Source organism: Leopardus geoffroyi, chromosome E1 (assembly GCF_018350155.1).
Source record: "Leopardus geoffroyi isolate Oge1 chromosome E1, O.geoffroyi_Oge1_pat1.0, whole genome shotgun sequence".
NCBI lineage: Eukaryota > Metazoa > Chordata > Mammalia > Carnivora > Felidae > Leopardus > Leopardus geoffroyi.
In genome coordinates this window covers 20,729,901-20,754,610 of record NC_059330.1, presented here as the reverse complement: position 1 = coordinate 20,754,610, position 24,710 = coordinate 20,729,901, and the positions used below count along the sequence as shown (strand labels likewise).

At 50.3% G+C, this 24,710-nt stretch overlaps 1 protein-coding gene, 1 long non-coding RNA gene and 1 pseudogene across 3 annotated transcripts; 1 reads left to right on the top strand and 2 right to left on the bottom strand.

The window, feature by feature from the left end:
- On the bottom strand, positions 1–12,532 carry TMEM98 (transmembrane protein 98). The gene is made up of 7 exons (XM_045488084.1): positions 12,300–12,532; positions 9,970–10,151; positions 8,453–8,584; positions 7,455–7,488; positions 4,862–4,977; positions 2,252–2,311; positions 1–1,008 (listed from the first exon to the last, which is right to left on the bottom strand). The coding sequence occupies exons 2-7, from the start codon at positions 10,098–10,100 to the stop codon at positions 801–803; spliced, it is 681 nt and encodes a 226-aa protein (XP_045344040.1). The 5' UTR covers positions 10,101–10,151; positions 12,300–12,532; the 3' UTR covers positions 1–800.
- LOC123603326 lies at positions 11,294–24,196 on the top strand. 2 transcript variants are annotated; one of them, XR_006714829.1, is made up of 5 exons: positions 11,294–12,178; positions 13,680–13,747; positions 18,996–19,099; positions 21,183–21,896; positions 23,964–24,196. It is a non-coding gene; the product is annotated as an uncharacterized LOC123603326 (long non-coding RNA). The 2 variants fall into 2 exon arrangements; XR_006714828.1 differs by lacking the exon at positions 23,964–24,196 and having other exon boundaries at positions 21,183–22,000.
- Positions 17,132–18,347, bottom strand: LOC123603322 (annotated as a pseudogene).
- Positions 24,197–24,710: the final 514 nt, after the last annotated feature.

The window sequence follows — 24,710 nt, the reverse complement described above, 5'->3', positions numbered from 1 at the left end:
TCATTGCTCATGCGGAAACTACTTTATGGTGGGATCTTCACTTCCGCCTAAACTCTGAAGGGTCTTGAAATACCTCTTTTTGGGTCATATGCACAATGTGTCCTCAGGACTCTCAGGCTCCCTTCTCCCACCCTGACTTCTCAAATACATCGCACTGCACCCCATACGTCCGAATGAGTCAATAACCACTCGCTTGACGGAAGTCTAAGTGTAAGTGTACTGTCCTCCTAGTGGTAGGTAGGTAAAATTGCAGGCCCAATGACAAGGAAAAATCAACTCGTTGCTCACTTTCAAAGGCAAACCTGGGAAGGGGAAGAGGGACTCAGATGCCCCAGGGACAGGGCAGATAATACAAACAAATGAAACAGACCAGGCGAGTGAGAGAGAGCGAGTGAGTACAAGCCCTGTCAAAAGACACAACTCCCACTGAGTTCAAGTTGATTGTCTTCTGCAGATGCATTTCAGAGTTGCCTTATCTTCGGATTGTTTAAGAGAAGCCAGAAACTCTGATTTCAGGGCAAAACCCTGTGATTTCTAGGTGGTGGCTCAATTTTCTTGAAAACACTAGGTGGGCTAAATAAAGCTGCCGGTCTACCAGTCTCTAAGGCTCTGCTGTGCAGACGGTGCAAGCCGTCTCCTGGAACCGCGGTGTTAGACTGCCACTCACCAGTCAGCATTTGCTACTGCAGCAGAGGCATCAGCTCGGCACGTACAGCTGAACCCCTGAGAACTCACGCTACGGGGAGAAGCGGAAGGTCCGCTGAGCCACCCAGGGACGGCGGCAGGCTGGCCAGCAGGCACTAAATGGCCGACTGCTCCTGCAGGAACCCTTCAGGGCCTGGGAGGCCTTTATCTGTCTCAGAAGCCAAGGCTGCTTCTCGAAGGACTTCCAGGTGTTCCTCCGCAGCAGACAGTGACTGGTCGATCCAGTCCAGGCCCCCGGTCAGGTGGCAGGCATTCCTGGTCACCAGCACCAGATGACTGACAGACAGGAGCAGGGCAGTAGTCCTAGAAAAGGCAGCAGGATCAGTGTCCCTAGGGAATGAGGGATTGCGCACCAAAGCCCACATGGACAGACTCTGGTCTGGTGTTCTCCAAACTGGAGGCCCTTCCCCGGGAGGTTGGTGATTTAAAGATGGCTCCACACTCCAATAAATTTGGGCATGGCTGGGCTAAACAACGTTAACTGAAGCCTTCTCTGAGCCTGTAACATGCATGATAAAGCTGTAAGGACAGAATACAATGTGCTGTGGCTCACTAACTCATTTAAGACTGTTTTCTGCAGCACACCTATTAACATCTCCCAGAAGAGGTTCTGTAGGACTAGTCAGATCTAGTCCATTGGATGAGTGCATCCCCAACTGTTGCCCACTTAAAAACACGATAGACGTACCCCTGCCTGGGGCATCCCTTATTGATTTTGAATCAATAAGGCCCCGAGCTGGTTTAGACCACTCTAAAAACAAAATTTAATTGAAAACCAAACTGAGGAGGAGTGTTTTCTTTCCCAGTATTGAAAGACTCACTGTAGAATATCTTTGATGGAGTGAGTGTATATGATGCAGGTGGGACTGTATCAGATTCTGAGCCCGTAGACACAGCGGGGCGGAGCATGGGAGCAGGGCAGAAAAACCAACTGAAGCCCTGGGAGCCACTGTAATCACTGCAGTCTGGCAATCATCACACAGCAGATCTATGAAATGCTCATGTAAATCCAAGAGACAAAAGAATCTGCTTGTTCTAATGAGTTTGCATCTGGTAGAGGAGTAGAACGTCAAAAGCCAATGTATACTCAGTGTACTACGGGAGGATCACAAGCGGGGGTCTTGGGTACGTCCTGTGGCACGTGAGCACAGCTTGAGCCCAGCTGTCCCTTCCATCCTTTGCCCTGCTTACCACCTGCCCCACCCACCCACCCCCTGGGCAGCACTCACAGCTAGGGCGTGTCTGCTTTTTGGGGGGAGCGGAGGCAGATGGGGGAAAGGGGAGGGAGTGAAGGTGCAGGTAGGATTTACCGTGGCCAGACGTTTAATCCTAAAAATTCAAAGTCTAAGACTGGCTCCCCCTAATCCCAGGCTTCAGGAAGAGCTCGGGCCTCTATCACCATTCACACTCAAATGAATGGGGCCTGCAGCCCTGGGAACCCAATACAGCAGCCTTCTCCACAACCCAGACAGAGGACCTCACAGATGTGATAAAAACAGTGAGCTTCTCGCATGAGAAACCGAATGACCCCTCCCCCCCTCCTCACCGAGCATCCAGGAGTTTGGGGTCCAACGGAGGGTACATCGATTTCACCACATCGTCCACTCTGTGGGGAGGCAAAAGGATTTCAGTAGTTCACTTCCCTGGTGTCCTTTTCTGTTCTTCCTCCATTTCTACCTTTCTTTGTCTCGATCTTCTCTTCTGATACTGAAGAGCCCCAATCTTTAGTGACTCTTTTCTCCAACTGCTTTTGCCTTCTCAGACAGACTTGAACAGGAAGACTTCTGGTTCGATTTGGGGAGTATTTTGTTTTTGGGTTTTGTTTCAGTCCCGATAGTTTTTAAAAAGTGTTAAGCTCGCCCTTCTGGAATGATGGTCAAGATATGCTACTAAATTAAAAGGGCAAACTGCCAAACGATATCTAAAGTTTGATGGATCCACTGGCATGAAAATAAATAAACAAAAGCTATGAAGTGCAGCCGCTGAGCAGTGTGGAGGAATACCCAGCATTCAATCGTGTTACTGCCAGGGATTGGGGTGGAGTGGAAGTTGGGGTTCCTTCACTTTCCAATCTATTTCTGCATTTTGACTTCCGTTAAGTATTTACTACTATTGTGTTTTTTAAAAAAGGTTAAATATAGTTATATAGAACACACACACACACACACACACACACACACACACACACAAAGCCTACAAGTTTAATTTGGGTCCAAACTGCTCCAATGGATTTCCTTTACATACGGTACGATTCGTCGTTAATTTTTTTTTTTTTTTTAAATCAAGTTCAGAAAGGAGCTGCTATTCATTCTGATTTGCACGGTTCAAGATTTTCATCCAAATCCTCGCTCCTGGACTGCGTGGTAGTCAGGAAGAAAAAATAATGATACATTGTTTGATTTTGAAAAGCACTTGAATAGATAGGTAGATGCCCTCCAATGTTCTTGTCTCAGGGCTGAGGGGCTGGTGAGGAAACGCAAAGAACATCAGCGGCCGTCTTCGCCAGCCCCTTTCTCTGTAGTGCCCTGGAGCTGAAGCCACTCGCCTTGAAACTAATACGCTATCAACACACTTATGTGGAATAAATGGAGCAAGAAAAACAACGGGGACAAAAAAAGGCCAGATGAAGAAAGAAGTGTTAAAGGCAAAAAGATAAAGCAAGGGCACTGACTGAATTATGGCAGGGAACATTCTGGAAGCAGCCCAAGGGGCTCAGTAGGACGGGCCAGTGTGCACCAGGTTAGGTCCACTCTCTGAGCAATGCCACACACCCCCCCGCCCCTCTCGAAACAGGGCTAATCCCCAGCCCCAGGGACTTCCTTCCTCCCCAGAAATCTCCATCTCTTTCCTCCTCCCACCACTCCCGGCAATGCCTCCTCGTGACAACCAGGTATCACAGGAACTGCGCAGGCCCCAGGGGTGGCTCTTGCAGTGACTGGAAGCACGATGAAGGTCCAGCAGACAGGAGCAGTGCAGAGTCTCTACTAACAAGGGGTGGCCAGAGGAATGCCTGGTGCTTACCCAGGGCCTCGGCTGCAGGGCCTTCTGGCCAGGCTGGTACAAGTCCCACAGCTACACCCACCTGGGACAGCTCCAGTTCAGAAAAGCCAAGAACTCTTCTGAGCTGAGTCCCTCCCTGGGATTATCTCCTTCCTACTTTCTCAACTCACTGGACGCCCTGGACAGAGTTCAAGTGCTCCAACTCTCATATTCCTTCAGAGGGCTGGTTCCTCGTGATCTAGCCGAGGCCATGGCAACCAGGAAACCGAGAGTCCCTGGAATTCACAGGGAGTGCCACCATTCCAACCGGGGACGTGGAGGCACTGTCCGGGCAGTAAGGCTGCCTGGCTGATTGAGAAAACATCCTGGACCTGGCCAACTCCCGACTGAGGCACATCCACATACCAGCCACCAGATGGCAGCACAAACCCAGTACCACCCTTCTCCCTAAGAAAAGGGCTTTATACTTCTCGACAAAGTCAAGCCCAAACGAGGGGGTGTAGTTGTTGACTACAATCCTGCCGGTTGCCTCCCACGTGGGGTTTTGCAGACAGCCTGGCACTTGGGAGATCTGGATGAGGTATGGCTTCTCTTCCCCCCATCCCCACACCCAGTCCTGGAGGCTGCTGGCTGGGCCGTGGCTGGGCCAGTGGTTGACAGGGAAGTGGCAAGGAGCAGGTCCCTGAAACTGGTCTCCAGTACAGATAGGGCAGGGTGGGGCATGGTCGGTGCACGAGGGTGTGGACACCGGTGGGAAATGTGCTTCCTGGCCCAGAGCCTGGGAAGAAGGGAAGGCAGGCAGCCCCGGCTGGTGTGGGGCTGAGGGAGAGGCAGCAGACACAGTGGGATCTGCAGAATGGACTAGAAGAGTCGGCCCTAGTCACATGCTAGAATTCCCCAAAAAGCCAACCAGAGGAGGAGGCCCATGGGAGGCGGGGGGCACTGTGTGAGACAAGTATCTAAACCCTGGCTTGGTCTCTGAGAATCTAAACCTTCCTGGATGCTCTGTAAATGTCTGGGACGCCTGTAACTGAAGTGACCTATGTAGTTTCCTCAAGGAGCCTGGCCCGCCTGCCACCTCAGCTTCCGGTCCCTCCCTCCTCCCCGTCCCCCCACTCCCCGCAGAGGGTGAGGACCTCAAGGCCCACCAGCTCACCTGGGGCTGATCCGCTTGGCCACCACGATGATGTCACTGACACTGGCTGAGGTCTTCATCTTGGCCCCGGAGCCCATTGTCATGGCAACAAGTTTTTCTGTCAGAGTGTGACAAATCTAACACAGCAAGGAGGGGAGGGGTGACTGAGGGGGGGGGGCGCTCCAGCTCCCCCAAGAGTTTCTGCTGCCCCCACAAACAAATATGGCCCCTGCCTTGGGTTCCATCCCACACCAGGGGCCCCTAACCTAGTGGGCAAACTGAGTGAAAAGCACACAGACGAGAGAAATGGGATGGAAACGGCAAAAGCCAAGGGCGCCGTCCAGCGAGGAGGGAGGGGTGGGAAGCTGAGATCAGGGTCACGGTTTCGGCTTAGAGAAGTCTAAGCTGAATTAATCTGTCTAAGAAAAATCATGTGCTCTAATTTCGCCTTGTCGTTTAGGGGGAAAAACCTACTTTCTATTCTTTCACCTCATGGTTTAGTCTTCCAGAAGGCTAGATCTCCCCAGTGGGGCACCCTCAGGAACACAGCTGGACAAAGGACAGCTGTCCCCTTGAAGCACATCTTCCAAAAGCAGCACTTAGTTCAACAATTATCTGGGGTGACACCACGTTTGTCAACACGGCCATGGCGAATGAGTCTTCGGAAAAAGCAGGAAAAAGGCATGACTACCGCCCGAGGCCTTTCTCATCCATCAACAGTGCTGGCCACCCCCAAAAGCTTGGTTCCCCACTTCCACACCTCCCCGATGTTAGAACCTGGATGTGCTTCTTTCTGTTCCTGGCAAGTAAGTGCCATTACCTGCCGCCTACTTGGGGCTGGAAAAGAGGGTAGAAAGAAGGCCAAGAGCTCACCCAGGAGAGAGCCTAGGCCCCTCCTGCAAGTCTCCACCACAGGGACTCAAGGGCAGGTGGCCAACCAAAAGGGCCTTCAGACCCCAGGGCCTCTCCCCTCTCCTTGGATCTGAGAATCTCAGGCTGGACCATTGATTCTAATGCAGTAAGACTCCTTCCTGCTGCTGACTTATTCCCCAGCTCAGGTGTCATAGGCAGGGACGGGGACAAAACCTGGTACCAGGACACATGCTAGCTGGGAGATGGGAAATGAATATGGTATAATTGCTCTAGTCATTAGACCTGTCTGTAACCATATCTACACCCAAAGAGCGTCTTGGAATTAAATAATCCTGGACCCTAGGACAACTTCCTAGTAGACACTCCTTTGTCCCCCAAGAGAGACAGCTACAGGAGACGTGGGACGAAAGACATCATCCTATCTGTACTGAATGACACTGGAGAAAACATGGGCTGTTTCTGAAATCTTGAATAATTACTGGACAAAAAGATAAAGGTTGTAGTTTCCCAGGTTACTGCGATGAAGAAACCGCCAATATCTGCAACTGACCAAATATTTCAATATTATTCTTATCACACAAGGATTAAAAAACCAAATGCTGGGGCACCTGGGTGGCGCAGCCGATTAAGCATCTGACTCTTGGTCTCGGCTCAGGTCACGACCTCTCGGTTTGTGAGTTCGAGCCCCACGTCAGGCTCTGTGCTGACAGCTCAGAACCTGGAGTCTGCTTAGGATTCTGTGTCTCCCCGTCTCTTAGCCCCTCCCATGCTCATGTCTGTCTCTCTCTGTCTCTCAATAATAAATAAATGTTAAAAAAAATTTTTTTAAAAAACTGTAGGAGACAAGACAATCATTAAAAAAAATGCTAACAATATAAAAATTACCCCAAACTATAAAAACTAGCCAAAACACAAACTGGATGCAATTTTTCACCCAATCATGGAGGTTGCAGGAATTAGAAGAAAAAAATCTGCCTTCAAGTACAATACTCATGGTTTGGATTTTTCAACACCACCGACCGTCCCATGTGGCTGACTATCGTCCCAGCCAGAGAGGGCCAATGAAGGACTTTCTAGTAACTGGGGAAGTCCAGATACAGAACTCAACTCACTGAGCAAAGGGCTGAGCTCTCTGTTAATGAAGGAAAGTGCCCAGAGAGAAGCTGGGGAGCCCACTCCCCCTCAGCAGCTACACAGACTCGGGCACACTGCCTTCCCCAATTGGTGAAAATGTGGCCAGTGACCACGTATGTGGCCTTTCTCACAGGCCACTGTATTAGCAGGACCAGGTGAAATAAAACCTTTAAAGGGTCTTGAGAATGCTCGCGTATAACAGACCACCCAGGAGGGAGTGGAAACAGCAGAAATCCCAAGCGTCAGGCATGTTTAAAAACCTTCTTGCACGGGTTCAGGGCCCTTCCTAAGATGCCCTTCAAGAGTCTGGGCACAGAGGCCCCTGGGTGGCTCAATCGGTTGAGCATCTGACTTCGGCTCAGGTCATGATCTCACGGTTTGTGAGTTCGAGCCCCACATCAGGCTCTGTGCTGACAGCTCGGAGCCTGGAGCCTGCTTCCGATTCTGTGTCTCCCTCTCCCTGTCTGCCCCTGCCGCGCCCTCTCTCTGTCTCTCAAAAAAACAAACAAATGTTAAAAAGAAAAAAAAAAAAAAAAGAGCGTGGGCACAGGGGTGATTTGGTGAGCCCCTCCACCCCCTTATCTCATGGGAAATCCAAAAGTATTACCTTCAAGATGGCAATGCAGTGGGACATGAGACCCCTGGGGAGACAAGAAGAATCTGTCAGTGCTCCTCCTTGCAGGCCCACCTGGCTCCGGCCACCAGCTCGGCTCCTCATGTAGCTCTGACCCACCGGGACACCACCGAGAGCAGGACTGCCTCAGGGTTAAACTGAACAGGTCCAGGAGCTAAATGAGGAGGAACCTTCTTTCCTTTCCCTTCCCCTCCTGTATCCAGCCCACTCTCCCAGGCAGCACTCACCTCTCAAGGCACGCTTTCTGAGAGTTCTGAGCTTCTGACACTGTTCCCTCCACCCCGTGTGACTTTCCCCTTATTCTCAGCCTCTTGAGCACCTCATCTTTCAAGGCCCAGGTCAAAAGGCACTCGCTCCGGGACAGCCTTCATGCAAGCCACCTCCACCTCCCCACCGCAGGCAACTCTAGACATCACCTCCTGTGTGTGCCCACGGCGCTGTGCAGAGACCCACTAACGTTTCGGAGATAGTGTATTTAGTAGAATTCCTAACAGCTGCACTAACTGGCCCAGTGTCCTACATGCAATGTCCCCCACACGTCTGCTGGTGAATGACAATGGCACAGAATGGCACACACTTCTCAACATGTAGAGGCTCCTGCCGGATGGAGAGATCCCTGAGGGATCCTGGAGACAAAGGCTGCATCCCTGGAGCCTGGGTGTCAAATTCACGGGCCCCCTAAGGATAACCCAAGCACATCAAGGTGACTCTGTAACAACCTCTGCCACACGTCTATGGGCCTCAGTGTTTAGATCTACAGAATGGGGGGAGGAAGGACAAACACTGTCATAACAATCTGATTCTCTACCCCCCGATGCTGAGGGCCAGGAAAGAGCTGTAAGTGACTCAGTGCTCCCGGATGCCTGGTCAAGTGCTGTGGCAAAGGAACCTAGAAAAGGGCACCCAGAGGCCCATGTGCCATTTCCAGGGGACTGAAGGAAGTACGCGGTCCGCGGTCCCCCAGGCCTTACGAGGCATCTTCGATCCAGTCTTCGTTCTCCAGAATGGCCTCGATGTGGGGGTTGGTGATGACCACATCATCCAGTTCCAACTCAGACGGCTCCGACTGGGTCTCCATGGCACCGATGAGGTCCACAATGGGCCTGGAAGGAAATGCCCAGGTGAGTGGTTTCGTGATAGGTGACTGTCGCTGACCCTCTCCTCACCGAGGCCCACATATCCCCCAACAGGATGTAAAAAGTTAGCAAGTTAAAGCAGTGACCCCTTGTCCTGGAACCACATTTAACCTTAGTGGGACCACAGGTGCAGGTGGGGCACGTGGCTAGACATGAGTCACAGAGGCAGGCAGGGCACTAAGGACAGCTGAAGCAGAATGAAATGAGCCACTAAGAGAAAGGGCAGGGCCACAGCCATAGGAGGCAGAGAAGGACAGGGCTGCTCCTTCAGCACAAAATAACAGCCTTCTTAAACCCATTTTTCCTTCAAGCCTACCTTTTCCAGAGAAGCCAAAGTTCCTATTACCCAAACCTACCTGGTCTGCAGAATTACTGTCGGGAAGGACTTTGGTCCTACCCCCTCCTCGTTCTACTGGAGAAGTAGGAGGAATCACAACACTGACTTTACAACAGGGGACGCCAGAGAATTCCGTTGAATAGCAGAACTTTCCTGGGTCATATAAATGGGCATTTACAAATTATCTACCTCTTTTTTTTTTTTTTTTTTTTTTTTGACGTTTATTTATTTTTGAGACAGAGAGAGACAGAGCATGAACAGGGGAGGGGCAGAGAGAGAGGGAGACACAGAATCTGAAACAGACTCCAGGCTCTGAGCTGTCAGCACAGAGCCCGACGCGGGGCTCAAACTCACGGACCGTGAGATCATGACCTGAGCCGAAGTCGGACGCTCAACCGACCAAGCCACCCAGGCGCCCCACAAATTATCTACCTCTTAACAGAGATGCTGATAGGATTCAGACAGAGGGATAAGAGAAACTAAGGGTGACCTGCCATGGTCCCTCAAGGGTCGATCCATTAAAACACCCCTAAACGGAAAACTAGATCATGCTTACAAAATAGATTGCACATAAAACGCATCATGAAGAAATCCGTGCAAAGAGGGAGACAGTCCTCTGCTGGGATTTCACACAACCCAGTATCTGCTGCTTCCATGTGTGGCTGGAATGCAGGCCTGGGATCTCCGTTCCTACGAGTTTGGCTGGAAAGAAGTTGGATGTATTCAAATGCTAAGGGAAGTGGCCACTTCTGGATAGATGGCCGCACCTTTGTGGTAGGTGAGCCCGTTCGGTCACTTTCTCCTTAACTAAGTGACAGAGTCAGAGAAGGCTCAGGACATTGCTAAGCTCCGAGGTCTTTCTTGGAAAGGGAGCCTTCGGGTACCATTTTAGAGACAAAAAGCTGAGCTAGAGTTGTCCACTACCAAACTCCTTGGGCTCCTCTCTTTTTTTTCTGCTGTTGGAGCCCCTGGCAGCACCCACCCCTCCTCCCTTCCCCTCCCCGGGCCCACTCACTTGGCATCATAGCGCTGCAACAGGTCTCGAGGCCGGCAGTAACGCTGCCTGCAAACCACCACCAAGGCTGCAAACGAGGCCAGGAAGATGGTGGCCAGCACACCTATGGCGACAATCACCACAGTCTCCATGCTTCTGGGTGGCTCCCTCGGTCCCAGTCACGTCCCCAGCAGGAGCTAAATCTTGAAGGACACAAGGGCAGAGCAGACCTTGGTAAAGAAGCAGCAAAAGAGAGTGGGGCAGCGGGGTCCTACCTGGGGGGGGGGGTGCGGAGAGCCAGGTTCCCCCCAAGTCACCTGCAGAGACCTGAGGGCCTGAACAGAAACGAGATGCATTTTATGTCATGTCCCAAATCTGCCTTTTGTCTAATTAAGAGTTTGCCACCTGCTGGACCAGGTTGGCTTTTCAAATCTGCACAAAAGGAAACATCATAACTAACACCGTTGTTTTCACATCTACACCAAGTGCAGGAAAGAATACCCTCCTAAGAAGGGCAGGATTGCATTTACTGAGAATCTACTCTGTGCCTGGCACTTTGTGTGTTAACTCTTCTAACAATCCTGAGGTAGGTATTAGTATTCCCATTTTACAGTTGAGAAAACAGGTTCAGGAAGGTTAAGTAATTTGTCCAAGCTTCTGTAGTCTGAAAGCAGAAACCCATTCACTTAAACCGGGCTGGGCATCCACCTCCCCTCACCTTTCTAAGAAGGGAAGAAGATTCTAAACATTGTGGAAAGGCATTTGACTGTCACTTTCCGTGTTGGAAACTTACAACTGATGGTAACATGTTCATTGCCTATTGTCTGTTCTCATTCAGGGGGTTCTTCCACACCTATCCGAGACTCAGGCGGAGGAACGAGGGCATCTCAGAGAACTATGTATTCATCGTAGGCTCCTACTAGTGTGCCTTTGAGCAAGTTTCTTCCCCTGTCTGGGCTTTAATTTCTCCATCTGCACAAGAGGGGCCTTGGTCTAGGCGTTCCTATGATCCCAGGATGATGCAGAACTTATTCAATACTACATGCCTCAGAGGGTTTGGACGTTCCCGGTTGGCATTCAATAAGTATCTACTAGGCACCAAGCACTAGGCTGGATTCTGAAGATTGGAGATAATTGAGACATGAACCCCAAACCTTGAGGAGCTGAGAAACAGGTGTACAAATGGACACATGTTTTCTGTTTGCCGGTCAACCACTTCCCCAGCTCAACTCCTGTGCTGTGTCACATGCAGAGAACACGGACAAGAGGTAACTCTACTTGTATGATATTTTCTGAGAAAGCCTTCTTCCCAGGGCAGATGTTGTTTGAGCTGGGTTTTGAAGGATGAGTAGGAGTTTGCCAGGTGATCAACATATGGACTTGGCTGGCTCAAAGTGCCAAGGAGGCCTTTCTCAAAGGTTTCACAGAGCTGTCCCACCACCTGGAACTCACTTGCTCAAGAGGCTGAGAAGGCTGGGGTCTGTCTCTTTTATTTCTGTATCTCCCATAGGAGGGGGGGGGGGGAGTGGGTGGGGAGGGTAATTCTCAGCGTCTGCCTCAATTTCTCTAGATGTGTGTTTCCCTACACTGTCCCTCCTGAAGGGCTACCTCCTTTAGCCCTTTTTCTTTTCTCTCATTTCTGTGTCTCTGTGTTTCTCCATTTTCCTCTCCAGGCATCTTACCCCCTCCCCAGCGTTTCCTGCCCCCCCCCCCCCCCCGCCCCTGCACCGTGGCCTCCCAAGACCACCCGCTTTGTTTCCTGGCTTCCTGTGGGCGTCCTGAGTGTGTTTCTCTGAGTCCCTATGAGCGTTCTGAGTTTTTGCGGCCTTTCTCGGAGCGTTGTGTCAGAATGTGTTTCTCTTTTTCTCCGTGTATTTTTCTCTGTGTGTTTCAGGATAAGTTTTTGTCTCTTTCTCTGTCTTTGTGTAAGCGTGTGGGTAGGTCTCGGTTTCTTGGTGTGTGTGTGTGTGTGTGTGTGTGTGTGTGTGTGTGTGTCCTCCACCCTCTTCACCGCCAAGGGGCTCTAAATCCACCAGGATAAAACAGCCCCAAGCCTCCGCCTCCTTCCTTCCCCCTGCCGGGAACACCCGTCCCAACGCCCAGGTCGGAAGAAGGGACCCCCGGCCCGGCCCGGCGCGAGGCTCGCAGGGCTCCCAGGCGCGCAGCTCCCGCTTTGCCCAACTTGTGGGCGCCCGGGCTGCAGTGCGCGGGCTCCGCGGCCCCAACAAAGGTGCCGCCGGTCCGGCCCCCCACCCTTTCCCGCCATCGGCCCCCATCTCCGGGCCCCGGGACCCCGGCGCGCCCGGACGCCCTCCCTCCCGCCGCTCCGGGGCGCGGCGAGGCCCACCCACCTCAGGCTGCGGCCGCAGGACGCATCCCGGGGGCGCTCCGGCCGCCCGGCCCCGCCGATGGCAAAGTCCGGGCTCGGGACTCGCGAGCGGCTCGCAGGAGCGGGGCATGCCGTGAAGGAGCTGGGCTGGCCGAGGAATCGAGATAAAGTCCCCGGGAGCCAAACCCCCAGGTGGGGGGGAGGGGGGCGGGGGCCGGCCGCCGCGTCCAAATCCCCCGCTGCCAGGCGCCGCCGTCCCCGCCGGGCCGGGGGTGGGCGGGCGGTTGGGGCCGCGGGGAGGCGCTCCCTCAGCCACCCGGCAGGCGCTCCTCGCACCCCTCCCCCCTCCCCCCTAGGGCCCCAGGCTGAGAGGGAGGCCGCAGGGTCCTTACGGCCACCCAACCCCTACGGGGCTGGCCGTCCAGGGCGGCCGTGGAGCCCTAGCAGATTCCGCTGTGGGCTGGTCAGGGAGCCAGTGCGCCCCGCTACACACCGTGGTTTAAATCCTGGCTCTGCCCCTCTCTAGCTGTGGGCAACTTCTTTCACTTCCCTGTGCCTTGGTTTCCTCATCTGCAAAGTGGGCCCACTACTTGTAGGCGTGCTCAGAGCTGATAAAAGGGTCAAATGACATGATGCATGCAGCGCATTTAAGAGTGCCTGACCCAGGGTAGATGCAAAGCAGCGTGAACTCTCATGACAGTCTCATCCACACTGGACACACAAGCAGGCCCACCCCTAACAGTTGCTGTGCCAGGGACAAGTGGAGAAATGCAGGACTCTGGCTGGCTGTCCTGCCCCTTCTGTTTGTGCTCTACTCCAGCGACCAAAGGGAACTCACACTATTGGTTCACCAACCCTGCTCTGCAAACAGCCACCTCTCTGCCATCCCTCAAGCCTAAGGATGCCCACACCAGGAGGTACGGGTTGCCTTGGAAGGATGGAGGTGAACACAGGCTCTGGAGACAGGCTGGGCTTTGGGGGCAGACTTGTTTTCAGAGTCCAGTGAGCCCGGAGCATGGTCTAGAAGAAGGCATGAGTTCTAGATGGTCATCTCCTTTGACCCTCAAACTCCTAGCCCTGTAAGGAAGAGGCAGAATCAGAGTGAGGCCCACTACAGCCTGGGAGTTAAGGCAGACACCCCATCAACTAATCTAAGGTCAGTACTGGTGACAAGTCCCAAAGGGGGCAGACTAGGTCCCAGGCAGCTTAATACAGTCTCTGCAAACTGCTCACTCCTAGGTTACTTGAAATCCACAGAGGTGGTTGTGGGTTTTTGTGGGGGGGTTTGGGTTTTGGGTTTTTGTTTTTTGTTTTTCTTTTTTTTTTGGGGGGGGGCTTACAATTAAAAAAAAATCTAGTTGCCCACATTTTAAAAAATTAACAATTTCACTTATACCTACAGATTTCCAGCTTCTCTGGGAAATTCAGAAGATCTCTCAAAACACAGCCCCTATGGCATGGGTAGGAATGGTGAGTAGGAGAGGGGCGGCTGCCATCCCCAGGCCTGCTCTCCTGGCCCAGGACTTTCCCCACTGCATACAATGCATGTGCGTGCATTCACAGCTCACCTGTTTTATGGAGAGCCTGACCCAGTGACCAGCTGACACTCAGGGACAGGAAGGCTGAGGGATGATTTTGCTACCCTCTAATGGGCTTTCATGGAGAAGCCATGTCAGGGAGCAGGAAGTCCTGATAGCTGCACTAAGAATCAAATTACCATGAGACAGATTAACAGGAGAAAATCAAATTTAATAGCGGACATACAGGGAATCCACACAGACGTGGAAATTCCCAAGACGGTCAGGCAAAATGGGGTATATGTGTCATTCTGAGCTAAGGAGAAGGGGGTAGGGGTCTGGGACTTCAGAGGGAAGGAATACGAGAAGAAGAACAGATATTTGGTGATTGGCTGTTTGCCTGGCTATACAGATGGCCGTTCAGATAAAATTTATCTCTGCTAATAACCCTTATTCTGGAAAGACCCTCCAGTGTAGATTCTTCTATGGAGTTAAGGGAAAAACAAAAGTTTCTCTTGAGCTGTAGGGTCTCACTTGCCTTCAGCTCAAAATAATCTACATGCCAAAGTAGCCCATTCTGGGGTGTGGGGAAACTGTCCCAAACCCCTTCAGCTCTATCTGTTTAAGGAAAATGGGCTTACAGCAAAGAATGGGAATGGGTAACTGGGGACAATGAGTGTTTCCAATTTCTTGGAAATACTCTGAGAAGGATGGAGTGCTATTTTTGTCTCAGTGGTTTAAACATTTGGTGGCCTTGAGGTAAGAAGCTAAACCACATGATAAAGAAGAGGTTGTATGTGTGTATATGTAGAGACCATATACACACACACACATAGAAATACACATAGATATACAAAATGGAATACTACATGGCCATAAAAAAGAATGAAATCTTGCCAGTTGCAGCAACATGGAGGGTATAAGGCTAAGTGAAATAAGTCAGACAAAGACAAATATGATTTCACTCATAGGTGGAATTTAAGAGACAACGTAAGTGGGGCACTGGGGTGGCTCAGTTTGTTGAGCATCTGACTCTTGATTTCAGCTCAGGTCATGATCCCAGGGTCATGGAACTGAGCCCTGCATCATGTGCTGAGTGTGGAGTCTGTGTAAGATTCTCTCCCTCTCTTCTTCTGCCCCTCTCCTGCTCATGCTCTCTCTCTCTAAGAAAAGAAAAGAAAAGAAAAGAAAAGAAAAGAAAAGAAAAGAAAAGAAAAGGAAGGAAGAGGGGCACCTGGGTGGCTCAGTCAGTTAGGTATCCAACTTCGGCTCAGGTCATGATCTCATAGTTTATGGATTTGAGCCCTGCATCCAGCTCTATGCTGACAGCTCAGAGCCTGGAGCCTGCTTCAGATTCTCTCTCTCTCTCTCTCTCTCTCTCTCTCTCTCTCTCTCTCTCTCCTCCCTCTCTCTCTCTCTCTCTGCCCCTCACCTGCTGGCACTCTCTTTCTTCTCTCAAAAATAAATAAAAACATTAAAAAATTTTAAAAATAATAAAAAAAGAAGAAACCACAAAAAAAAAAAAAAAAGAAAAAGAAAAAAGGAGACAAACCATAAAAGAGACTCTTAAAACTAGAGAACAAACTGATGGTTACCAGAGGGGAGTGTGGGGCCACCGCATCAGGTGGTGGCCCCGCGGCCAAGGCAGTGAAAGAATTCACCCAGGGCAGAACGAAGGAGATAGAAGTTTATTGGATACATTGCAAAGGAGCAGCGGGCAGACAGCGAAGGAGAGACTAGCTGCCAGGAGGCAGTGGTGGGGGGCTGTGGTTTAAGGGGGAAGGTGAAGAGGTGTGGGAAAGTGTGGAATTTTCCTTTTTTGGTACCTGTGCCCAGTTGTAAGTAATCCATTGGTCAGCTAGGGATTATAGATATTTTGAGATGGGTCTCCTTTTTCTTCCTTTTTTTTTTTTTTTTTTTTTAATTTTAGAGACAGAGAGGAAGCACGAGTGGGGGAGAGGGACAGAGGGAGAGAGAGAGAGAGAGAGAGAGAGAGAGAGAGAGAGAGAGAGAAATTCAAGCAGGCTGCATGCTCAGCACAGCCCATGACCCTGTGATCATGACCTGAGCTGAAATCAAGAGTTGGACACTCAGTGGACTGAACCGTGCAGGTGCCCCAGGGTGGATCCCCTAATGGGCGTGTTTGTATGCAGCCTGGTGGTCACTGTGGGCCCTCGTACCTCACTCAGCTTTCCATCGCTCAGGTTGGTTGCCTAAGACCAGCCTTTACACGGAGGTGGGGGTGTGGTGGGGAATGGGTGAAACAGGTGAAGGGGATTAAGAGCACACTTACTGTGAAGGGCACTGAGTAATGTATAGAATTGTTGAATCACTATACTGTGCACTGGAATATGTGTCATTCTCATGTATATGTCTTACGTGAGAAGGGTAGGGGTCCGGGCTTAGAAGGGGAGGAAGCCCATCAGCTGGAAAGGGAGAGGAGATGCTTGGAAAACAGAGGTCACCCTCTTAGGTAAAAAGATCAGTTTCTTAGGTAAAAAGAAATCTCTGTTGATAGCTCTCTTCCGGTACAGGCTTTCCTTTCCGCTGTAAATCTAGACGGTTGAGGGAGAGATAAAGAACTTTTCCTGAATCTGCTGGGTTTTGATTGCTTTTAACTCAGAATAATCATGCTAAAGTGGCCCATCTTGGGGCAGCCTGCTCTAGGCCCCTACACAGGTCTTGGATTTTATGATTCTTGTAGGAGAGATATGAAAGAAAACTTCAGCCTTGGGGAGTTTATAACACAAACGGAAAAGACTGAAGAGAAGCAGAATTTGTCACCCCAAAATATGTTTCTGTGGCATAAGGATTGATTTAGGCTGATTCTTTTCTTTTTTTTTTTTTAATTTTTTTATTTATTTTTGAGACAGAGAGCATGAGCAGGGGAGGGACAGAGAAAGAGGGAGACACAGAATCTGAAGCAGGCTCCAGGCTCTGAGCTGTCAGCACAGAGCCTGATGCGGGGCTCGAACTCACAGACTGTGAGATCATGACCTGAGCGGAAGTCAGACGCTCAACCCACTGAGCCACCCAGGCGCCCCTAGGCTGATTATTTTCAACAAATAGCAGATAGGAGAAGCTCTGAAAACCGTTAGAAATTACCCTTTTACAAAAGAAATTTACATGTAGAAGGGAAATCTCCATTTGTCTTGTTTTTGTTTGCTTGGCTTGGCTGGGGACAATATACTTTATTGATGACACCTGTGGAGGTGGGGCTCCCCAAGCCTTTCTCCTTCTTCAGGGGGTCTGGGATGGAAACTGCATAGAGGTCAGGAAAATTCTCAGTGTGTTGGAGGATGAATTGGGGAAAGGACTCCCCAGCAGCTGGGGGCCTTTGTCTTCCTCTTGCTCTCACTTGGGGCTGGTGGTCCAGGGGACTCCTACTCCTTGGAGCCATGTAGGACCATGATGTCCACTACTCGGTTACTGTAGCCAAATTCATTGTCATACCAGGAAATGAGCTTGGCATAGTGGTCACTGAGGGCAGTGCCAGCCCCAGCATCAAAGGAGGAAGAGTGGGTGTCGCTGTTAAAGTCATAGGAGGTGACCTGGTCCTCACTAGAACCCAGAATGCCCTTGAGGGGGCCCTCTGATGCCTGCTTCATCACCTTCTTGATATCGTATTTGGCAGCTTTCTCCAGGTAGCAGGTCAGATCTACAACTGACTCATTGAGGGTGAGGACGTGGAAGGCCATGCCAGTGAGCTTCAGCCTTGGTGGCACCAGTAGAAGTGGGAATGATATTCTGGGGAGCCCCTCAGCCATCACACCACAGCTTCCCAGAGGGGCATCCACGGTCTTCCGGGAGGCAGTGACGCATGGACTGTGGTCACAAGTCCCTCTACAGTGCCAAAGTTGTCATTGGATGACCTTGGCCCAGGGGGCCATGCAGTTGGTGGTGGAGGAATTGCTGACAATCTCGAGGGAGTTGTCACACTCCCCATGGTTCACACCTGTCACAAATATGAGGAAATCAGCAGAAGGGGCAGAGATGATGACCCTCTTGGCCCCACCCTTCAAGTGAGCCCCGGGCTTCTCCCTGGTGAAGACCCCAGTGAACTCCACAACATACTCAGCACTAGCATCATCCCATTTGAGGTTGGCGGGGTCTCACTCTTGGGAGATAGAGATGGGGTTTCTGTTGACAAGTTTCCTGTTCTCAGCCTTGACTATGCCATGAATTTGCCATGTGTGGAATCATACCGGAACATGTAGACCATGTAGTTGAGATCAATGAAGGGGTCATATATGACAACAATATTCACTCTGTCAGAGTTAAAAGCAGTCCTGGTGACCAGGCACTTAATGTGGCCAAATCTGTTTACTCTGACCTTTATCATTGTGTCTCCTGGATGCAGCTGGCACTATTCCAGAAGATGCTGCTGTCCATCAAATGAGGAGGAGCAGAGAGCTGGGAAATACCCATTTGTAAAGCTGTTCTCCCTGTCCCAGAAAGAGAAGATAATCCTAAATCGATAGAAACTTTTACCAGTGGGGAAGGCACCAGCTTAAATTTGCATAACATACCCTTGTTTCCTGTGCTTCCCCCTATCCCCCACCCCCACCCCCACCCCCAACTTCCCATAACTGGCCTGGCCCCACCTCCTCCAACACCTTTCTTTTGTCTTTAGCTGGAGGTGGTATTTCAGGTGGTGGCTTGGGCCGGTTCAGGGAGTTATTCCATTTTCCTGGGAGTCTCCCATGTGTACAGGAGGTATACATGTTATTAAGCTTCTGTTTGTTTTTCTCCTGTTAATCTTTTCATTGCATGAGGGTCTCAGCTAAGAACCTACAAGGGTAGAGGGAAAATTATTTTTCCTCCCCTATAAGGCCCAAACAAACAAACACGTGGTGTAAATGCCCCATTAACTATCCACTAGCCAGCTGCAGGGAGGACAGGATAGTACTATGGCTGTGCCAGTGCATTTACTAGCCAGCTGTCTCCCATCATTCTACCAAGCCCATGCCCCTCAAGTCTCCCTGGACTGACCTGAGATGAGTACTCAGTGTTCTTACTTGCAAGCTATCGAAACTGATTGGGAAGGGGACTTGTCGAAATGACATGGGGTGCCCACAGAATCAGCAGGAAACTGAAGACCCAGATTAGGAAATGGACAGGTACCACAGGGGCTCCAGGGGCTGGGTGCAATTGCCCTGAAATGATTGTGACCCTCTCTTCAACTTTACCCTTCCTTCTAGATTCAAAGTTCTGAGTAGGACTCCTCTCTGTCTCCAACACGGGAGGTACAAGCAGTACCCTTCCTTCCAATACGTCTACACGCAAGCGGGTTTTCTCAAAAAAGGTAAGAAGGATGGTTGCTGGACAGCTCCTCAAAATTCAAGCATCCTACCTATGGCCTCTCCTCACTCAGTCTGAATGCCAAGCCGTAGCAAGAGTTTCCAAATTGAAGACTGAACCCGGTGGTTAGAGAAGAGAAGCCAGCAGGTCATAAATGGTGCTGAGGGCAATAAGGAGGAAAGAGTCTTCATTCTGACCAGTGAGTGCAAGCTTGTGCTCTGCCAAGGCAAGAAGTGAATATTTGTTGAGCACCTACTATGTACCAGACACTGATTAGGCCTCTTACATGCCTATCTCCGTTGATCTTCTCATCAACCCTGGAAAGTCAGTATGTTCATGTTTGCAAGAGAGGAAACAGACTCAGAGGGATGAGGTGATTTACCCGAGCTCTTGCAACTTGCACGTGGTAGGGCAGGGAGTAGACTCAAGTCTCCCTGGCATCAAAGTCCAAACCACCCACACCAGGAAACTGCTAGTTCCTCCAGTGACCTGGGCATCAGAACAGGGCAGGTTGTCATGGCCCTGGCCATGGCTACAACAGATAAAGCCAGTCTATCCCAATTTCGTGTGCACTCTGTTAGGGAGGAAGAATTTACTCTGCCCTTCAAGGTCCTCCTGGCTGGACTGAGACTCAAACTGACATCAGACGGACTAACATGTAAAAGCAAATTTCATTTCGTACTTATGGGGAATCCACACAGACATGGAAATACCAAAGACGGCTAAGCAAAATGAGGTATATAAGTATTTCTGAATGGAGGAGAAGGGGGTAGGGGTCTGGGACTTTAAAGGGAAGGAATGAGCGCCTGGGTGGCTCAGTCACTTAAATGTCTGACTTTGGCTCAAGTCACAATCTCATGGTTCGTGAGTTCGAGCCCTGCATGAGGCTCTGTGCTGACAGCTCAGAACCTGGAGCCTGCTTCGGATTCTGTGTGTGTGTGTGTGTGTGTGTGTGTGTGTGTGTGTGTGTGTATGTGTGTGCATGTGTCTGTCTCTCTCTCAAATATAAATAAATGTTAAATAAATAAATAAATAAATACATAAATAAATAAATAAATAAATAAATAAATAAATGGAAGGAAGGAAATTCACAGGAAGATGAAAAAGAATAAATGTCTGGTAAACAATGTCTGGGCCCCTCAGAAACAGTGGGACCTTGAGGACTTTCATCGAACAGGCCTTGCCGGGTTCCTCCCTGGCTCCCATCCCCCCATATCATAGTGTAGTTATCTACGGTAATAGCTCTCTTCCTGGCAGGTCCTCCTCTCAATTCTTTTTAGGCAGTTGAGGGGGAGGCAAAGAGCTCTTCCTGAATCTGCTGGGCCTAGCAGTCACCCCACTACCTATGATAGATGACAGAAGATAGGGAGGAGCCCAGCTTTTCTTCTAGACTAAGCCAGGTCCCACTGCTTGGGTCAGGGAGGCATCTGGGCCCTCTCAGATCCCTGAGGACAGTCAACTCTTGGAGAGTAGTAGAGAGGGGGGGGTCTTCACTCAGCTCTTGAATCAGCTGGATTGACAATCCCCAACCCCCACCCCAGGACAGCCGTGGGCTGGAAGAGGCTTGTGTCACTAGCCAGCATTGTCCAAACCCCGCATGGTTTTGGGAATGCCCAGACTTGTCCTACGATGCTTGCCCTGAATCCCCAGGACAGCAGGACCCTAGCAGAGAAGCCCCAGTCCGAGCGAACAGCCTCCAGATTGCCTTCAGTGCCCAGACAGTCCACCTCTACTTACCCACCTGAACAGCAGCTCCTCTGTCCCCGTAGAGAGCCCAGGGCTGGTGGTACAGAATCCCCCAAGGGACAATGATGGAGAGAATGGGGTGGGGCTTGAGTGGCTCCCACGTGGAGCAGATCACCCCCAGATCATTTCATACAAGGCTGCTTTAGGACCTGCACGGAGCAGGTGCACTTCAAGGAGTGGTCACTGAGTGTCACCGCTGCTTCCTAGGCATGTGCACTCGTGGGTGGGCTAAGGCTGAAGCATGCTGGAGGGAGAAATTCCTTCTTTGAAACTCGGTTTACGGACCTGATATCTTCTGTGTCTTCTATGTCCTCACCCCTCTCATCCCCTGTCCCTCCTAGCTGGCCTGGATTGTCCATCATGGAGTTGCTCCCCGGCCTCTCTCCTTCCTGGTTCAGAGCAGATACCAGCGGCTGGAGAAGGTCACACAGCAAGATGGGCTTTGCCATTGGTTCGTGATCACAGGCCGAACACAGGCACTCATTGCTGGTGAGCCATCTGTCCCCAGGGACCCAGGTCTCACTCTCCTGCTCCCTTAGACAACAGCTTCATTTCATCAACCCCCTCACAGCCCTCTTCCACTCTCACTGGCTTCCTTCTGAAAGAAAAGATGCGGTGCCTTCTTCACCCTTTGATCATGAAATCTCTATACTTACCAGTGTTTTTATTCATTCTTTCCTCTTTTGCTTCTGCTCTGAATCCTACCCCCTCCTTCTCAAGGTCCTGGATCCTTTGCGTTTTTCTATGTTCTTCTGACTTACTATCTCAGCCCATCCTGCAGAATCCCCATCAGCAAACGATTGAGCTCATCTTAAATACCGCTGTCTGCATACCAAGTGCCTCTGTCTACCCGCCCATGTCTCTGTTCCCTCTCAGCACTAAAATTCTCCTTATGTCTCAATGCCATCCAAAAAGCTGTCTCTTCTGGCTACCTCCATTCGTTCTTCTGCCTGCTCAGATCTGCCTGATGCCCTGCCTTGCTCCAGAGAGTTGACTTCTCAAGGTCACTATGATCTCCATGTCGCCAAATGCCCTGGATGTCCATGTCTCTTTTTGTAAGTGTATTCTTTTTTTTTTTTAAGTTTATTTTGAGAGAGAGAGAGAGAGAGAGAGAGAGGAAGCGGGGAAGGGGCAGAGAGCAAGGGAGAGAGAGAATCCCAAGCAGGCTCCACGCTGTCAGCACAGAACCCGATGCAGGGCTCGGTCTCACAAACCTCAAGATCATGACCTGAGCCAAAACCAAGAGTTGGACACTTAACTGACTGAGCCACCCAGGTGCCCCTCCGTGTCCCCTTTCACACTGTCCCCAGGATTGTGCACAGCGGACCAGACCACTTTCTCTTCCCTTGGCCTCCATACCACCACCCTCTCCTGAACTCTCAGATCTCTCCTCCTCGGTGTGTCCGTCCTCTACCATCTGATTCTAAATACTAGAATTTCTTTAACCTCGGTTTTGAAAAGTCTTGTCTTTTCCTTTTGACCCCATTTTCCTAGATGATCACATTCATTCCTTCTGATTCATGTACATCACCTTTTATACCGACAATGCCCAAACTTACATCTTTGGTTCAGTCCTATCCATTCAGCATCTCTATCTGCAGTGTTCACTGGTGTTGAAAACGTGTCCAGAATGGAATTCTCAACTGTCGCCTCTCCCCAAACACCTGTCTTCCTTCCTCCAGTCTTCGTCTCTGCAGCCAGCACCACAGTTCACCACACGGCTCAAGCCCCAAACCGAGGAAGCCTCACTTTTTCCTCACCCCTCCCCCATCCTGTTAGCAAATTCCATCTCAGATTCATTTCAACGTTTATTTATTTTTGGGACAGAGAGAGACAGAGCATGAATGGGGGAGGGGCAGAGAGAGAGGGAGACACAGAATCGGAAACAGGCTCCAGGCTCTGAGCCATCAGCCCAGAGCCCGACGCGGGGCTCGAACTCACGGACGGCGAGATCGTGACCTGGCTGAAGTCGGACGCTTAACCGACTGCGCCACCCAGGCGCCCCTCTCAGATTCATTTCAAATCCCTTCACTTCTCCCCCTCTCTGCCAACCACCCACACTCACGTGGGCCACAGTCATCTCTCTACTACACTCAGACAAGATATCTCTGACTAGCCTTCCCATTTGCACACTCTTCAATCCATTCTCAACACAGCAGCAGTGATGGAAATGTTCTGTATCTTTTTTATTTTTAATTTTTTTTTCAACGTTTATTTATTTTTGGGACAGAGAGAGACAGAGCATGAACGGGGGAGGGGCAGAGAGAGAGGGAGACACAGAATCGGAAACAGGCTCCAGGCTCTGAGCCATCAGCCCAGAGCCTGACGCGGGGCTCGAACTCACGGACGGCGAGATCGTGACCTGGCTGAAGTCGGACGCTTAACCGACTGCGCCACCCAGGCGCCCCGGAAATGTTCTGTATCTTAATCTGGGTATATATATGTAAAACTTTGGGGTGTGTTCAGATTTGTACACTTTACTGGAGGATAAAATTCAACAACAACGGCAAAACACCCCAAAACCCACAAAACTAAACAAGATGTCAGTTCCCCTGTTAGAATCCTTCAGTGGCTTCATACCATCTTCGGAATAAAATCAAACTCTGCATGACTTGGCCCCGGTCTTTTTCTCCAACCTCCTCTCCCACTAGACTTCTTCCTTGCTTGCCAGAACCCAGCTTCCCTGGCTTTCATTTGGTTTTTTCTAATAAGCTTCAGCTTGCCTGCCTGCCTCAGGACCTTTGCTCAGGCTGCTCCCTCAGCCCAGAATCCTTCCCCATGCTTAGCACCTTTCTTCCTTCACATCACCTACCAAGGCTTATCCAGACTATCACGTCTAAACTATATCAGCCCATTTATTCTTTCTGCTCCCAAATCATTATATTTTTATAATGCTACTATAATTGTTTTGTTTTTCTACAGTTAGGACCAGCTTATACATTTGACACCCACTACACACATGCTATTAGGCTAAGTGCTGCATAGATAACCAATGCAATGAGTCTTATACTCAAAGAACAAACAGACCCTTTTTTTCTTTACTTTTTTTTTTTTTTTTGGCATTGTTGTTCTTATAAATCTAAGTAGAGGGGCTTTAAAAAAAAATCATGCATTCATTCCAGGACAGCAGTCTCTAACCCTGGGGCTGAAGATGGGAGAGATGGTAAGTACATGGTATAATGGGTGAAGCTGTGTCCTCCAAAAAGACAATGGGTAAGTTCAAGTGGGAAGAAGCATGCCTAAGAAAAATTTTAAAGCCATAAAAAATAAGCATTACATACACAAGACAAAATGCCTTTATTTTTTTCCCACAAATTAAGTCAGAGGCTAAAAGCACAGGACCCAGAGACCACCTATGATACCTCGTCTTCCGACTCAGCCCTCTGACATATCTGATTATTTTTGACAAATGCAATCATCTCAACAACAGAGCCATTCAGAACATTTCATTGATACAGAAGCTCTTCCAAGAGGATCTCTGTTTAACTGCTCCAGGGATCTCTCTGCTGGTGATGGTTTTTCTGTGGTTGTAGAAGGACAATCTAACCACCTCCAGGCTAACCTGTTCCAGCAGCCAGTCCTCCAAAGAGCCCAGTGCATCCGAGATCCAGGAGCACCCACCGAAGTCTGGGTGAGTCCGGGACAGAAATGGCACAAGGGTAAGACAGAGCAGTGTAGGCTTCGCACCCAAAGCTGGCAATTTATGGTCTAACCCAGCACATACGCCTTCCATGGATTCGTGCGTACATGGGGCCACACGAATCACCACAGGTACGATGGTAGGGATGTGAGGAAAGAAACTAGGTCATTGTATCTATCAACTGTCTGAGGAAGATGGGTAAGGGGAATTTGTAGCTGGTGAGAAAGAG

Bases quoted from the DNA above. Each gene is read 5' to 3' on its own strand.
- TMEM98 (XM_045488084.1), bottom strand. From the start codon at position 10,100: ATGGAGACTGTGGTGATTGTCGCCATAGGTGTGCTGGCCACCATCTTC. The intron at 8,585-9,969 runs GTGAGTGGGCCC...ATTTCCTTCCAG, and splicing joins TTGCAGCGCTATGATGCCAA to GCCCATTGTGGACCTCATCG. The intron at 4,978-7,454 runs GTAATACTTTTG...TTGCTGTGTTAG, and splicing joins ACTGCATTGCCATCTTGAAG to ATTTGTCACACTCTGACAGA.